The 14,875-nt window shown below is 37.4% G+C and overlaps 3 protein-coding genes across 4 annotated transcripts in view; 2 read left to right on the top strand and 1 right to left on the bottom strand.

Moving 5' to 3' along the window:
* Nucleotides 1–4,506: 4,506 nt before the first annotated feature.
* LOC104803261 lies at nt 4,507–6,225 on the bottom strand. Its single transcript, XM_010527171.2, has 4 exons — nt 6,098–6,225; nt 5,786–5,921; nt 5,554–5,626; nt 4,507–4,867 (listed from the first exon to the last, which is right to left on the bottom strand). Exons 1-4 carry the CDS (start codon nt 6,126–6,128, stop codon nt 4,616–4,618), a joined length of 492 nt encoding a protein of 163 aa, XP_010525473.1. The 5' UTR covers nt 6,129–6,225; the 3' UTR covers nt 4,507–4,615.
* A 2,889-nt stretch (nt 6,226–9,114) lies between these two features.
* LOC104803260 (sigma factor binding protein 2, chloroplastic-like) lies at nt 9,115–10,275 on the top strand. Its single transcript, XM_010527169.2, has one exon. It carries the CDS (start codon nt 9,360–9,362, stop codon nt 9,792–9,794), a length of 435 nt encoding a protein of 144 aa, XP_010525471.1. The 5' UTR covers nt 9,115–9,359; the 3' UTR covers nt 9,795–10,275.
* Nucleotides 10,276–12,603: 2,328 nt separating this feature from the next.
* LOC104803258 (rhomboid-like protein 20) overlaps nt 12,604–14,875 on the top strand; it is a 3,022-nt gene continuing 750 nt past the window's right edge. For both annotated transcript variants that reach the window (XM_010527167.1, XM_010527166.2), the window contains exons 1-7: nt 12,604–12,765; nt 12,908–13,008; nt 13,625–13,765; nt 14,011–14,077; nt 14,334–14,485; nt 14,592–14,693; nt 14,792–14,872. In XM_010527167.1, coding sequence (XP_010525469.1) covers nt 12,741–12,765; nt 12,908–13,008; nt 13,625–13,765; nt 14,011–14,077; nt 14,334–14,485; nt 14,592–14,693; nt 14,792–14,872 — 669 coding nt within the window. In that variant the 5' untranslated portion in view covers nt 12,604–12,740. The remainder of the gene's footprint in view (nt 12,766–12,907; nt 13,009–13,624; nt 13,766–14,010; nt 14,078–14,333; nt 14,486–14,591; nt 14,694–14,791; nt 14,873–14,875) is intronic.

The following is a 14,875-nucleotide window of genomic DNA, read 5'->3' as shown; positions in this document are numbered from 1 at the left end:
CTGCTGAACAGGAGTCAAACGAAGTCGGTTGAAACGACACCATATGAGATATGGACGGAAAAACGTCTCGTGTTGTCGTTTGTTAGAATTTGGGGTTGCGATGCTTACGTGAAGCGTCTGATGACTGATAAGTTATCCTTCAAATCTGACAAGTGTTTATTTGTAGGCTACCCTAAGGAAACTAATAGTTACTACTTCTACATTCTGGCAGAGAACAAGGTGTTTATTGCCAGGAATACGACTTTTATAGAGCGAGAGTTCGTCTCCAAAAGAACCGGTGGGAGTAGGATCGAACTTGAAGAAGTTCGAGAGAAACAGGTAGACGCTGAGCCGAGTGAACAAGTTGAAGACGTTCAACTTGTTTCATTGCCAGTTGAGACTCAACCTTGACTAGTGAACCTCGGAGATCAGGCAGAATTCGCCAAGAGCCTGCGAGATATGGTTTTCTCGTGACTGGAATGAGGAGCTCAGGTTATTAGAATATGATGAGCCTTCCACATACCCATAGGCTATGACGAGTCCCGACTCCGAGAAATGGTACGAGGCTATGAAGTCCGAGATACAATCCATGTCAGATAACCAAGTATGGACTCTAGTTGATGCATCTTAAGGGATAAAACTCATCGGATGCAAGTGGATCTTCAAGAAGAAGACAGACATGGATGGCAACGTGCACACGTATAAGACACGACTTGTGGCGAAAGGATTCCGTCAGATTCATGGTATTGGCTATGATGAGACCTTTTCACCTATAGTTATGCTGAAGTCCATCAGGATCCTGCTTGCCATACCTGCATATTACGACTATGAGATATGGCAAATGGATGTCAAGACCGCGTTCCTTAACGAGAACTTGACCGAGGATGTGTACATGACACAACCCAAAGGTTTTGTCGATCCAAGGAACCCGAGGAAGGTGTGCAAGCTTTAGAGATCCATCTATGGACTGAAGCAGACTTCGAAAAGCTGGAACCTTCGCTTTGATGAGACAATCAAAAGGTTTGGTTTCTCACAGAACGAGGACGAGCCATGCGTTTACAAGAAGGTCAGTGGGAGACCAGTAATATTTCTAGTATTGTACGTGGATGACATTCTCCTGATAGGGAATGACGTTCCTACCTTGCAAGACGTAATGTTTTGGCTGTGAACGCAGTTTTCTATGAAGGGCCTAGGAGAAGCGGCTTATATTTTATACATCAAGATCTATAGAGATAGATCGAGACAGCTTCTGGGATTGAGTCAGAGCACTTACATCGATAAGGTCTTGAAACGCTTCAAGATACAAGATTCCAAGAAATGAACATTACTGATGAGTAGTGGCATAGTTCTCTGCAAGAGTCAGTATCCTTCGACACCTGATGAGCGAGAACGCATGGATAGGATTCCATATGCTTCGACAATTGGATCCATCATGTACGCCATGCTTTGTACTCGACCGGATGTATCCTATGCGTTGAGCATTACGAGTAGATACCAGCCAGATCCAGGTGAGTCACACTGGATCGCCGTCAAGAACATCCTGAAGTACTTGAGAAGGACTAAGGATATGTTCTTGGTAAACGGTGGGTCGGAAGACGAGCTCGCTGTAAAGAGTTACATCGATACTAGTTTTCAGTCAGACCCGGATGACTACAGATTGCAGTCTGACTATGTTTTCTGTTTGAACGGAGGCGCTGTAAACTGGAAGAGTTCTAACCAAGCGACCGTTGCAGATTCTACTACAGAAGTTGAGTACATAGCAGTGTCGAGGCAGCAAAGGAAGCTGTTTAGATCAGAAAGTTCGTTGGCGACATGAACGTCATTCCTAGTGTTGATAGCCCCATTGTTTTGTATTGTGACAACAATGGTGCAATCGCACAAGCGAAAGAACCCAAGTCTCATCAACGATCCAAATACATACTCAGACGATTTCACCTCATCAGGGAGATCATAGACAGATGAGACGTGCACATATCTGATCCGTTGACGAAGCCTCTCCCTTCGTCGAAGCATGAGGGTCATGTTAGGGATATGAGCATTAGGTGTTTAGTAGTCCATGAGTAGAGCAAGTGGGAGATTGTTGGTTTAGTGTTCTACGATGTACTGCTATATGAGCTTTATTTTGATGTATTTGATGTATTGACACTTACTAGACCCCACTTACTATGGTTATATGTATGAGTATTTGATTCATTACATGTTATGGAAACTTTAATATGTTATGAAATCCATGTATTGTTGTGAACAATGCTAAACTCTCTAATCATATATCATTGTGGAAATAATGATGTACTAAGACTAGTATGATGTGTGATAAATGATCATGAGTATTGGATACAATCACAATCATAGGTATTCGTTGGAGAATGGAATACTGGAATGGCCCGCATGAGATTGTCACATGGACTAGCGTCATGACTTGAATCTTATGTGACGGTTCCATGATCGGATCTTGTGACGTGAGATATCTACGAAATCCAACATGAGGAGTTGTGTACTTTGAATACGTCAAACGTCCTATGTAACAGGAGGACTATAAAGGCGTGTACCATGTACGACACGAATCATGTGCTGGATTGTAGATAGTCAAGATGAGATTTGTACCTCTCGTAAAAGAGAGAGATATCGCTGGGCTCCTCGTGTGAGCAAGACTGTAGAAATGTGTGGCCACACTATAGACGAACGTCGTCTATTTCATACAATCGAACTCTGTGAACGAGAAAGTAGTCGAATCAGATAAGGTGGATTCTCCATGCCTTATGTTCGACGTATGATATCGTGATACAAAAGGATCATCAACCGGAATCATCACCAACGTTCGTAAGATCACGAACAAACTCTATTCGAGATAGGTAGTCATAGTGTCTTGCTAGAGACCGTCTGACTTGTATACCCGAAATAGAGATTTCAAGTTATACTGCTATATCGGATGAGTCTACAGGTTCACACATATAGGAAAGTACAAATGCGCGAGAAAAGACGAGAAATTCCCGGTGGAACGGAGGCTAGACCGACCAGCTTGCCCAGACCGACCGGTCCAGATGCGTGGACTGATCGGTTCAGGCGGAAAAGTTCCAGACCGATCGGTCCAAGAGTCGGAAATTATTTATCTCACTCTAATAAGGGTTTTGGGGTAACCAACACTTTGGGAACACCTCCTAATCTTTGAAGGACGATTTCTTAGACTTTTTCAGAGGTTTTTGAGATCCGAAAACGAAGAAAAAGATCCCTGAAACCCTTGCGCATTGGAAAAACGAGTTCTTCAGTTCTAGCAGACAAGTTCCAATCTGTTGGAATCCTTTCCGTCGCGTGGATATATGTAGAGCGCGAGGTAATCTTCCTGCCTTTGTGATCGGACGAACACATCAATTGATACAGGCCCCGGATCGATTGAGGTAAGCGTTCTAACGTTTATACGATTCATGCATGCTTGGTTTTAGGGTTTATAGAAAATTTTTGTTTTACATCCGCTGCGCTGCGCAAACCCTAGAATCGATATCTTAGAAATTAGATTCGCTGTAGAGATCTCAGAAATTTCCAATATCAGATTCATAACCCATTGCCCTTTATACTTGTTCCCGCTCGAACCCATGTAAGTGCCAATCCCATCCATGTATCCACTCTTGGATTCACCAACGTACGTCGCACCAGAAGGCCACCGGACTTTCCCTAGAGCCAATATGTTTTCATACTAGCACGTTCTTTTTGAAGGAAAACAAAAAAAAAAACTTTTTGTGTAGAAAACGATCCTACAGATCACATTAACCAAACCCACTGTTAGAGAAAGAAAAGATCGAATCTAAAATACTTCAATCAGAAACAGCATGAGACGAACAAAGACACCTGTATTCTGCGTTCATGTGTCCTTTGCCTCAGTGAGTTTCGATTACTTTTTCCTGGGACAGAAAACCCGGAAACATGGTGGTGAGGAGGAGGAGAGAGTGTATTTGTCAGTTTGCAACATTACCGGAAAGATACTCAAGAATCAAGATCCATGTTCGAAAGAGAAACACAGAGAGAAAAATTATGGCCAAACTCCAAACGAGTTAAAAGAGATGAAGATTCTCTCCGACGTTTCATCTTTTCTTGTCAATAAATCTTGACTGATGTCGTCATTCAAATAACGATCCATTCATCTCCTCGAACCACTGAAAGCCTCGAAATTTGGAGAAACAAGAAAGAACCCACGTTTTCTATTCTTAGCATCTCCTACCTTCCCTCTCATAAATAAAACACGTTTTGCAAGAAAATGAAAACAGGGAAGGAAAGAAAAGAAACAGGAACCAGCTTGATCGACTGACATACAGACATCTTGAAGACCGTCGGGATCTCCAATTCGGATCTGAACAAGACATTAACGAATGTTGACGAAATCGCCAGAAACTCAAAACTCATTGCGACATTCTATCGAACAGGTAACAGGACAGCCAAAGGACATATCAACCCTTAATCTGATTGCAATATCTTCTCACGAATTCAACTCGCAGACAATTGATTCTACTATAAATCCATCATGGGTCACTCAAATCAACGAAATTTAGCTTTCATTTCCCCCCAGCTTGTTTCATATCACTTCGAATCACACAAGACAAACAGAAGGAAACAAAACAGAACACGAGTGAAAGGAATTAAAAGTTCATATCTTGTTGAACTTGGCGAGGAAGAAGACGGTGGCGGAGGTGACGGCGGGGATGAACAAATCGTTGGACACAGATTTGGGAGCGACGCGGTTCTTGAGGAAGACGGCGAAGACAGGAACGCCGAAGATGAACAAGAGGAACTCTTTGACGCCCCCGACGCCGGTGAAGCCAGTTCCGATCACCACCTCCGACAGAAGCTTCTGAAACTCTTCCTTCGACAGCTTCTCCCCTTCGCCGATCTTGTGTCTCTGCGCAGTTCCAGAGACATGGGAAAGAAAGATGAATGAGATCGCTAACGGACACTTTTCTTTCAGAGTGGCCTCACTCTTAGGAAGCGCTTCCAGTTGCAATCTAAGGAAAACTTGACGATAAAGTCTTAAAGTTCTCAACTTGTTCTCGAAATCAAAATCGAAAACTCTTAAATCTGTTTAAAAATCTTAACTTTTCGAAGATTATCGATGCCCTCGTATTCAGAAATGGTAAATTATAAAAATAAAACAAATAATGGTAGTTTTTATTTTGATTATTTTGGTTTTTTGGTTTTTTAGTATTTGTAAATCCAAAAATAATGACGTTTTTTATTTTTAAATGATTTTTTTCACTAGAGTAGTTTTTTTTATTTTTAGAAAAATTAAATTTACAAAATTTTGATTGTCGATTTTTTTTAATCCGAAAAACTATGAAAACGCATTCCATTCAACTACAATAATGATATATGTACGGAATCAAACTATATTTAGAATTTATAAGATAAAATATAAAAATAAATATAAAAAATCAAATCGAAATATTTTTTAGAAAATAAATATTATTCATAATAAAAATAAAATATAAGAAATAGAAAAATTTTAAATCGAAATCATACGTAACCAAACCCAAAAAAATCAACAAAAGAGACGAAATCTAAGATTTTGTGAGAGATAATATTTTTCACCTCGTATGCTTCCCGTAATTTCTCGGTACTCGGCACCCGAAGTTGCGTTCCACCTAGGTTATCGTTGATGTCTCTGTCAACCATAAAAACATTATTATACAAATTTGTATTATTGATACTCATAATAATAATAATAATAATAATAATAATTTTGCAATCCATACGATTGAGTATATATATTGTTTTGTAAAAATAATTTGATGTAATAATAATAAAAAAAGGAAATAATTACTCGACGGTTTCGGCAACGGCTCGGTAAAAGTCACCGAAGGTCCATTCCTTCTCGCCACCGCCTCCGAAGTGTGTCTCGTAGCAATTCTTCAGCAATGTTTCTAAGTCTGCCTCCTTCTTCTTCTTCTCTCCGTTCCCTTTCATTTCGTTTTGTAACCACACAATAAAATAAATTATATTAACTTTTACTCGTGTGTTCCATTCGCGTGTTAAGCAAAAAAAAAAACAAAATAAAATGATCGATACCCAAAATAACGAAATCGTACATATCGATCTTGTATGTAACATAATGTGTATGATAAATTCACGTTACCGGTGGCGTTGACGTTGAGGGCTTGACCCATTTGATGATAATGGTGTGAATAGAAGATGATGATGATGATGATGATGATGATGGTGATGTTGGTGATGATGATGATGATGATGGAGCTTGACTTGACAAGTTAGTACGTAGTTTAAAAATCCATGCCTTAACATGAAATTTTTGACTTGGGTTATAGGGTTTAGTATATTTGCATTCCCTGCACATGAAGCTATAAAAGACAGCTTCCGAGGTTGGAATTGGATAACTCGCAAGACAAGCTAAGGATTTTCTCTCTAAAAGGAAACAAGAGTAACCGGTTTTGTCCGGTTTACAGTGTCGATTGCTCACTTTAGCTTTCTTTGTCCGGTTTAGTGTTTGAACCGATTTTCGTTATGTTTATCAATCGAATTAATAAAACTTTCATGTAATATAAATCATGGTTTAAGCTATAATTAAGTAGAAGTCCTTTGTTATAAAATCGGTTGCATGTTAAAGATGAGGGCAATGGTTCGCGTAGAATACGAAAATTTATTTCGTTAACGTTTTAAAAACAATTGTTTCAATAATAAATTATATGGAAAAAAATTAACATTTTTCGGAAATGAAATGTCTACCCAAAGAAAAAATAATACTCAGCTTAGAATATCAGAGTAAAAACATGTCAATGTGTGTCTCTTCTACAAATGTATCATGTGTGTATAGAACGAAGAAGAAATACTATTATATATGCACTTTTAATTTTCATGCAAAAGTAAGTTATAATTATCTCCGGTTAATATTAAAAATATAGTAAAGAAGAATCAAGAAGTGACCCACTATTTCCTGACTTTAAATCGGTTTAACAAAATTCTAAATTATATATAGATCCCAAAATTCTAATTTTTCATACGGGTCAATATATATGAATCAAAGTTGTGATTTGGTTTAGTATGAATTAATCCGGTTAATTCAGTTTATAATTATTTTTTATAAGGGTTAATCCCACAAAAAATCCCAAACTTGTTAAAATATTCCATATAAACCCTGAACTTGCAATCTACCACAAAAAAAAATCTTGAATTTGGTAAAAACTTCCACAAAAATTACAAACTTACAATTTTTTTCCATATAAAACATTTGACTTATTTGACCAAAAATTTGCTGATTTGTGGCACGACGTATTGCTGACATGACGATAACTGAGTTAACACGTCAACGCCATGTCATCATTTTAAAATTTTAAATATTTGATAAAAATATATATGTAAAATATATATATATATATAAATTTATACATTTGATTAAAATATATTTATATAAATTAATATATATCTTATGTTTGTATATAGGTGTATATATATTTGACCAAAAATTAGAAATTTATATTTAAATTTTTTAAATGATGGTGTGGCGTTGACGTGTCAACTCAGTCAGCGCCATGTCAGCAATCTGTCGTGTCACGTCAGCAAAATTTTTGGTCAAACAAGTCAAATGTTTTATATGGATGAAAATTGTAAATTTGTAATTTTTTGTGAAAATTTTTATCAAATTCAGAGTTTTTTTATGGAAGATTGTAAATTGAGGGTTTTATATAGAATATTTTAACAAGTTTGGAGTATTTTGTGGAATTAACCCTTTTTTATAATCTAGAAATTCAATAGATCTTCGATTCAATTATATCCGAAAAGACAGAAAAATACATATGAATACTCATCCCCAAATAAAGATTTTGAATTTGGATTAAACTTACTTGTTGAACTAGTCTAATTTATATTATTGTACTATTGCTAATTATTAATTGTAGGATTATTAAATGTGTATATATATTTAGTGTGGTTTACGCAAATAAGAAACCGATTTAATAATAATCGGTTAACTAATCATGATCAATGGTTCTTATGTGAATATGATTGTTACTAGGTATGTTGTAATAATGTAAAAGGGAACGATTTTTTTCCTCTCCGAAATAACCTTGAGATTAGAAGGTTATTCCTTTAAAATAATTTGGACTGTTCTGATTCGATTTATCCATCCAATAGATCAATTTAATCGTTATGTACCCGTTAGCATATAATATAATGTTTAATATATAATTCCATGATTAGAAAGATACAAGTGGTGGGTTTTGTCCACCGTAAATTCCACGGGGCCCATAAGAAGGACCATTAGACCAAATTCAAATTGACAAGACTGATTGCTTTCCTCCCACTTGCCCACATGGACCCACTCCCTCCAATTTATCTTATATCAGAATTATTCACATTTTAAATTATATTTTATATTCATACACGTTGAAATTATGTATATATCTAGTCTTTTTATCACTCATTTTTTTTCCAAATAATAGGCACATCATTTTGATTATCCAAGTACTATTTCAAAAGATATATATATACACACACACGTATAGTAATGACAATAATATATCAATATATCACGAAATCTAATAACTTAAATATTTTCGATTCGCCGCACGTTGATGACTTCATCCTCCTTGGGTTTGGTGACGTCATGGTGTCGACCTTTTTGGCTTGACCGAGATTCACGTGGCGGATTCGTTCATGGATTGCACCCGCGAGCCGCCAGCCTCGGCTTCATCCTCTCTCACGCGCGACTTTATCAGCGCGTGTAACACACGTGCTGCGTCTCATGAATGGCATTGAATGTAATGTTTTTATTATGGTGGTGGAAAGAGGTGGTCACATTCATTGACATTATGCAAGTTGCATACATGTTGACACAAGATACCCTTTAATATAATACCAAATAAGAATTTTTTTTATTATACAAATATATCCATCAATCTCTTTTTTTTTTCCTCATCAAACTAATCGAAAAAAAAAAGGAGGGAGCTCACGGAGAACCGGTGAAGAGATCTTCATATATAATTTAATCATATCTATAAGGATGTGTGACCAAATATTATTTTCTTTAACAAAAAAAATTAAATCATATATATATATATATATATAGACTCCAATCTCTCTCTCTCTCTCAATCACACACATATACATACACACACACATATGCGTATCCGTTTTTTTTACAGGAAATCAAAAATAAGCGCGTGAGACCAACGCGCCGTCGGTAACGCCGATGACAAGACACAGTGGGAAGACTTGATCAGTTTTTGTCATAAATTTGTTTGTCTTATCTTTCATGGTGGCATCTTCCCCCAACTTCCTTCCTCATTTCCTCTCCATTTATTTAATTTCCACTCTCCTTCCCCAAAACAAAGGAGGAAGGGAAAAAAAAAACCCACCTTTGCTTCTCGCCGGAAAACAAAAAAAAAATGGAATCGACGTTGCTCTCGACGTTACAGCAGGGAAAATCGTCTATGGCCAAGAAATCGACCAAGCAGACGAAGAAGAAGACGAAGCCCATCAAAGTAAGGTACATATCGAACCCAATGATGGTGGAGACTTGTGCCTCCAAGTTCAGAGAGCTCGTGCAGGAGCTCACCGGCCAAGGCGCCGCCGATCTACCACCGGAGCCACCCATTTTTCTGGCGGGTGACTCTTCTCCAGCCTCTGACGCCGTCCCGGCGACGGAGGCTCTGGCCGATCGGGAGCCGTATCACGATGTGGCGGATCGTGTGCCGGAGTACTACTTCGAGCCGCTGGATGGTGATGTGTCGGTGCCTCCTCACACGTCGGAAAGTTTCTCTGGGTGTTTTACAAACGGGTTTTATAGTGTGAACGCGTTGGGAAGCATCGACTCGGTTTGATCCTTTGAATTAGGGTTTCATCAACACAACCTATATATATACACCCACACACACATGCAGACAATTACGAGAGTATATATACGAAAGAATAACAGGAATTTCATATATATTTTTCAGAATCTGCGATTGTTTGTGTTCCTGTTTCATGAACCTTTTTTATATGAAATGAATCAATCATCAACAAAACTAACAAACTAATAATATTCAACGTCATATATATATACGAGCAGCACATCGATTGATCACCTGTTATCATCTTTTTCGAGTTCAGTTTCAGTTTTTCATTCATGGTGTAATGGATACAACGGAAACGAAATAATATAAATATACAAAGCAGCCCTTCGGGGCCAGGTCAGGTGGTAAGGAAGCAGGGTGAGCAACCCTGAGGTGGAGGGATCGAATCCCAACATCGATCTTCCTTACGCTTGACCTGCTCGTCTGTCAGCCCATCCTAATGGACTGATTTACCTCCTCCGCGTGTGTTGCAGGCTTGTGCACGTGGGCGGAGGGTTTGACCTGCAGGCGCCTAAGCCCAACTACGGCCCGAGCGTTAGGCGCGTCTGGTGGCCAGGTCCGGCGGACTGAGGTCCATGGGGACTGTTAGGCGCGGGTGGTGGCCAGTTCGGCACCGTTTGTAAGGGTAGGTAGTCACAGGGATTCCCCACGTTAACAAAAAAAAAAAATATATATATATATATATATACAAAGCGCAAAGGCTCAAATGTTAAGGAATGCACCGAAACTCCTCCCCATCCATTTGGAAAGGATCTATATTCACATGAACTTCTACCATTTTATAAATTTTCGAATTATAAAAAAAATAAATAACGGATCTGTTTCTGTTTCTGAGATGTACTGAACAACTAAGAGCGAAGGCTGTGTATTACGCAAATTGCAGGATTATCGTATTGTCAAATGTTCCGTATATATCTAATAATTGTTCATTAGAGCGAAAACAATGGTTTTACATTTGAAATTGTGAATATATATATATATATATATATATATATATATATTTTTATAAGCAGGATGGTTACTCGGGCCTTGGCCCGACTATATCCACCCTGGATTCGGGACCGACCTTTATATATGAACCATTTTAGTCCAGAAATTACATCCTTCCCCACCAGTGGAATCGAACTCAAGATTTTGGAGATGACTTTGTCACATCTCGACCACTGGACCACCAACTGTTGGGTAAATTGTGAAAATATTGTATATTAATGCCACTCGTATTTTTTTTCCATTTCAGATGCATATTATATTTATTTATTTTCAGTTTATATAAATAAAAGAAAACAGATGTATGAAATTGATATAATCGAAATTCAAACTCTAAATAAATGTCGGTGTTGGATGGACAATGAGTGATGTTGGTTTTATTGCTTTTGTCATGGCCCATGGGTTCCATTTTAGAAATCTCGAATTAATTTTAAATTACGTATGAAGATAAATTGCCTGTAAAAATAAAAAAAGAAGAAGAAGGTGAGATCCGTCTTAAAAGTGCCACTTGTAGATAAATTTTTACAACATTTAATTTTGATAATCTTGGAGGATAAACACAATATATATATATACACACACATATACATATATATATGGATATATAAGTTGTAGGTTCGAATCACGGACATACCATGCAAGTCTCCAACGTACGTGTACGAATTGTCGGAGTCTCGTCGTGGATCTGCTGAAGGGTTCGTATGTCTCACGACTCATGAGCGATAAAATATTAAAATCGTCATATCATAATCAAGGGACGATGGACGAAAATTTGTTGGTAGGTGTTTTGGATTCCGGATATTTCCTATTCTTAGGGATTTTTAGATTATTGGAAAATTTATATCTATTTACTTTTAATTTTAGATTTTCTTTTTGTTCGGATTTTATTCGGAGTTTTTTTTAAAATTTTGACAAATACTTATTTTGTAAATCATATTTAGTTATTTTTTAATTATGTTTTGTCTATAGAAGTAGCTACTTTGGGTTATATTCAATTTTATAAAAAGTTTTCAATCTAATTTGATATATATTTATATATATATACCTATAATATAGAACTAAATGTTCATTGTAAGGAATAAGGTTCCAATTTTGTTCTCCTTTATGTACTATCTAATTCCCGACACATATTTTTTCTTTTTGTGAACTCAATTCGAAAATTAAAATAGTGGTAGAATATTTTACAGTATACATAAAAATTAAATCGATAAAATTGCTGCTTGCATTTTTTTTTAAAAAAGGAGAGGAAGAAAAAACAAATGGATAAATGGGCCTAAATTAAGGGGAATAACAAATTCCATGGATCGTTTTATTGTACTTTACGAGCTCCTTAATGATCGATTAAGATAAGATTACATTTTTTCAATTTCGTATTTATTCCTAACAAGCCCATTGGGCTAACGCATGCCTTATTGGGCTTTTTGAGCCCACCAAACTTCATGCATCGTGAGGATTACAAAAAAAAAAATATATTCTACGACTGTTTAATCCTAATTAATTAAATTTGTTTGGTCAATAATAGCTATTGAATTATTTTATGACCAATTATTAATATCACCCAGAAAATAATTAGTAATTGCAAAAATAATATTTTCTCAAAGATTATTTGAAAACTAACTGTTTTAAATATAAAATTACAAAATTCTCAAAAAACCTAAACCCAAAATTAAAACTAAAAAAATTTAAATAACAAAAAAAAAATACTATTTTACAATTTTTTTTCATAAATACACTATTTGACATATTGTTTCTGGGTTAATCCTTCTAGATTATTCTAAAAATTGGAAAATATAAGTCGAAATTCCATTGTGAAGCAAAAATGGAAAAAGAAAACTTTCTGGTAGGTGTTGTCTTGATCTCGGATTCCAGATTGATTCGCTGACGAACTCGCTCTCCGATTTCTCTGCTTCGTCTTCCTCTTCTTCTTCTGGTCATCCGGAAAAGATGAACGGCGGTCCCTCCGGTTTCAGTACGTATCCGTGCCATCACCGTCCTTTGGTCGAAATCAGTTTCTGAAACCTTTTTGGGCTTTTCTCATGGATGCCCTTTTGAATTTCTCATGCTCCTCCCGATTCGTGTTGATTGATGCGTGTGAGTTATCGGTGCCACAGGTAATGCTCCGGTCGCGAAAGCCTTCGTCATAGCGAGTGCCATTTTCACCGTGTTCTTCGGGATCCGGGGCCGTTCCTCTAAGCTCGGATTGTCTTACCAGGTACTCGCGTTTGATGTGTTATCTTCTGCTTTCCCACTTGCGATCGAGTTCGGTTCCTCCATATTTAGGAAGTTTCGGGTTGAATCAGGGTCCGATTCCTGGTCCAATCTGTTCTCGCATTAGCGTTGTCTTGATGAGTTTTAGAACTGATTTTCTGGTGGGTTTCTCGATTGGGACAACGTTTTTGTTCTGCCGTGTGATTAAGGAGTAGTCGTCTTTCTCGACGCATTCTGGCTTGTCTGCTCGAAAAGCAGCAGCTTAAGCCAAATGTTTCTGTCTCCCCTAGGGCTCTGCCATCACAATGGACCAAGCTTCGGCTTTGATGGTTTTATCAGTGAGTCATGTGATACTGAATAATGGGTTGCTTCAGCAGTTTTAGATAGTTCAATACCTCACTTCCAAGTTTTGCTCTTTGTCCATGCCATTGTCCTGGCACCATGGAGACGTCTGATCTTATGAATCCCTTCAGGTTCCCTGTTCAGCTTGTTTTATTTTAAGCCACTTTTGTTTCTCCTCAATGGATAGCTTGCCGAAAGTGGGTACTTATGCGCCGAGAGATCACTTTAGGGTTAGTCTATTGTACTGTTATAAATGTTTTTTCTGAACTCATTTGCAGGATATTTTTGAGAAGTTCCGGATCTGGAAGTTAATCTTGTCGATTTTCGCATTCTCGTCTACCCCAGAGCTGATGTTCGGCTTATATTTATTATACTACTTCAGAGTTTTTGAGAGACAGATAGGCTCGAATAAATACTCGGTAAGTGACACTTTCTCTCAGTTCTCTCTTTGTGCTTGCTCGGTATGTTTCTTGGTCCTTGTTATTTCGAATCTTCAGGGATTGTTTCTTCAAAGTCTCATGTTCTCATATCCATCTTGACTAACTGGTAGTTGGAAATGTTAATCAGTGATCATATCGGCAATTGTTAATGAGCATGTCTTCTCGGTTTCATATTCTGTTATTCTGCTCACAAAAAGGGTAACTAGAAAGGGTTTATTCTGCAGGTCTTTATCTTGTTCTCAACGACCGTTTCACTATTACTGGAGACCGTCTTGCTATCACTACTTAAAGGTATGCGTCTTGTCGTTAGCTTGTGGCCTCTTCAAAGTCTATGTTTTTTTGGTTGTTTATTCTCCTTTATAGAGATAGGCACTGTGCACGCATATCTTTCATTGATTGCGATAAGATGAGTGGCGATTTTCTGTTTGTTTTATGCTGTCTAAAGCCATGGAATCTGTGAACTTCTGTTGATATTCGTGAACATCTAATACCATAGATTATGGTATGTTGTTTGTTGTAACCGTTTTTGTTTTTTAAATATTTGCAGATCCCACAGCAAACCTACTTACCTCTGGACCATACGGCCTCATATTTGCGTCATTTGTACCCTTTTACTTTGATATCCCGGTTTCAACAAGGTTTCACGTGTTTGGTGTGCATTTCTCTGATAAGTCCTTCATATATCTGGCAGGTCTCCAGGTAAAAAAAAAAGGAAATCATATGTTTAGTTGTATGTTTCTTGCGTATAAGTATATATTCGTTGTCCTATAGTATAGATGTGATTGTCTTGCTTCCCGACATGCAGCTTCTACTATCATCTTGGAAAAGATCTATATTTCCTGGAGTTTGCGGCATACTAGCTGGTTCTCTATACCGGTTGAATTTCCTTGGCATCCGCAAGGCAAAGGTTACATCTTTGACACATTTTGATTGTGAAAGAGTTACTTGTTATCTCAAAATGTCTCTCCAATAACAAAAGTTTTATCTCGTAATGATATGTTTCAGTTCCCTGAGTTTGTGAGTTCATTCTTTTCCCGGCTTTCTTTTCCATCATCCATTGGGAGCTCTCCTCGAACTCCTAGCAGGAAT

This window comes from Tarenaya hassleriana, unplaced genomic scaffold, assembly GCF_000463585.1.
Source record: "Tarenaya hassleriana unplaced genomic scaffold, ASM46358v1 Cleome82, whole genome shotgun sequence".
In the NCBI taxonomy this organism is placed as follows: domain Eukaryota; kingdom Viridiplantae; phylum Streptophyta; class Magnoliopsida; order Brassicales; family Cleomaceae; genus Tarenaya; species Tarenaya hassleriana.
This window is presented reverse-complemented; position numbering and strand designations above follow the sequence as displayed.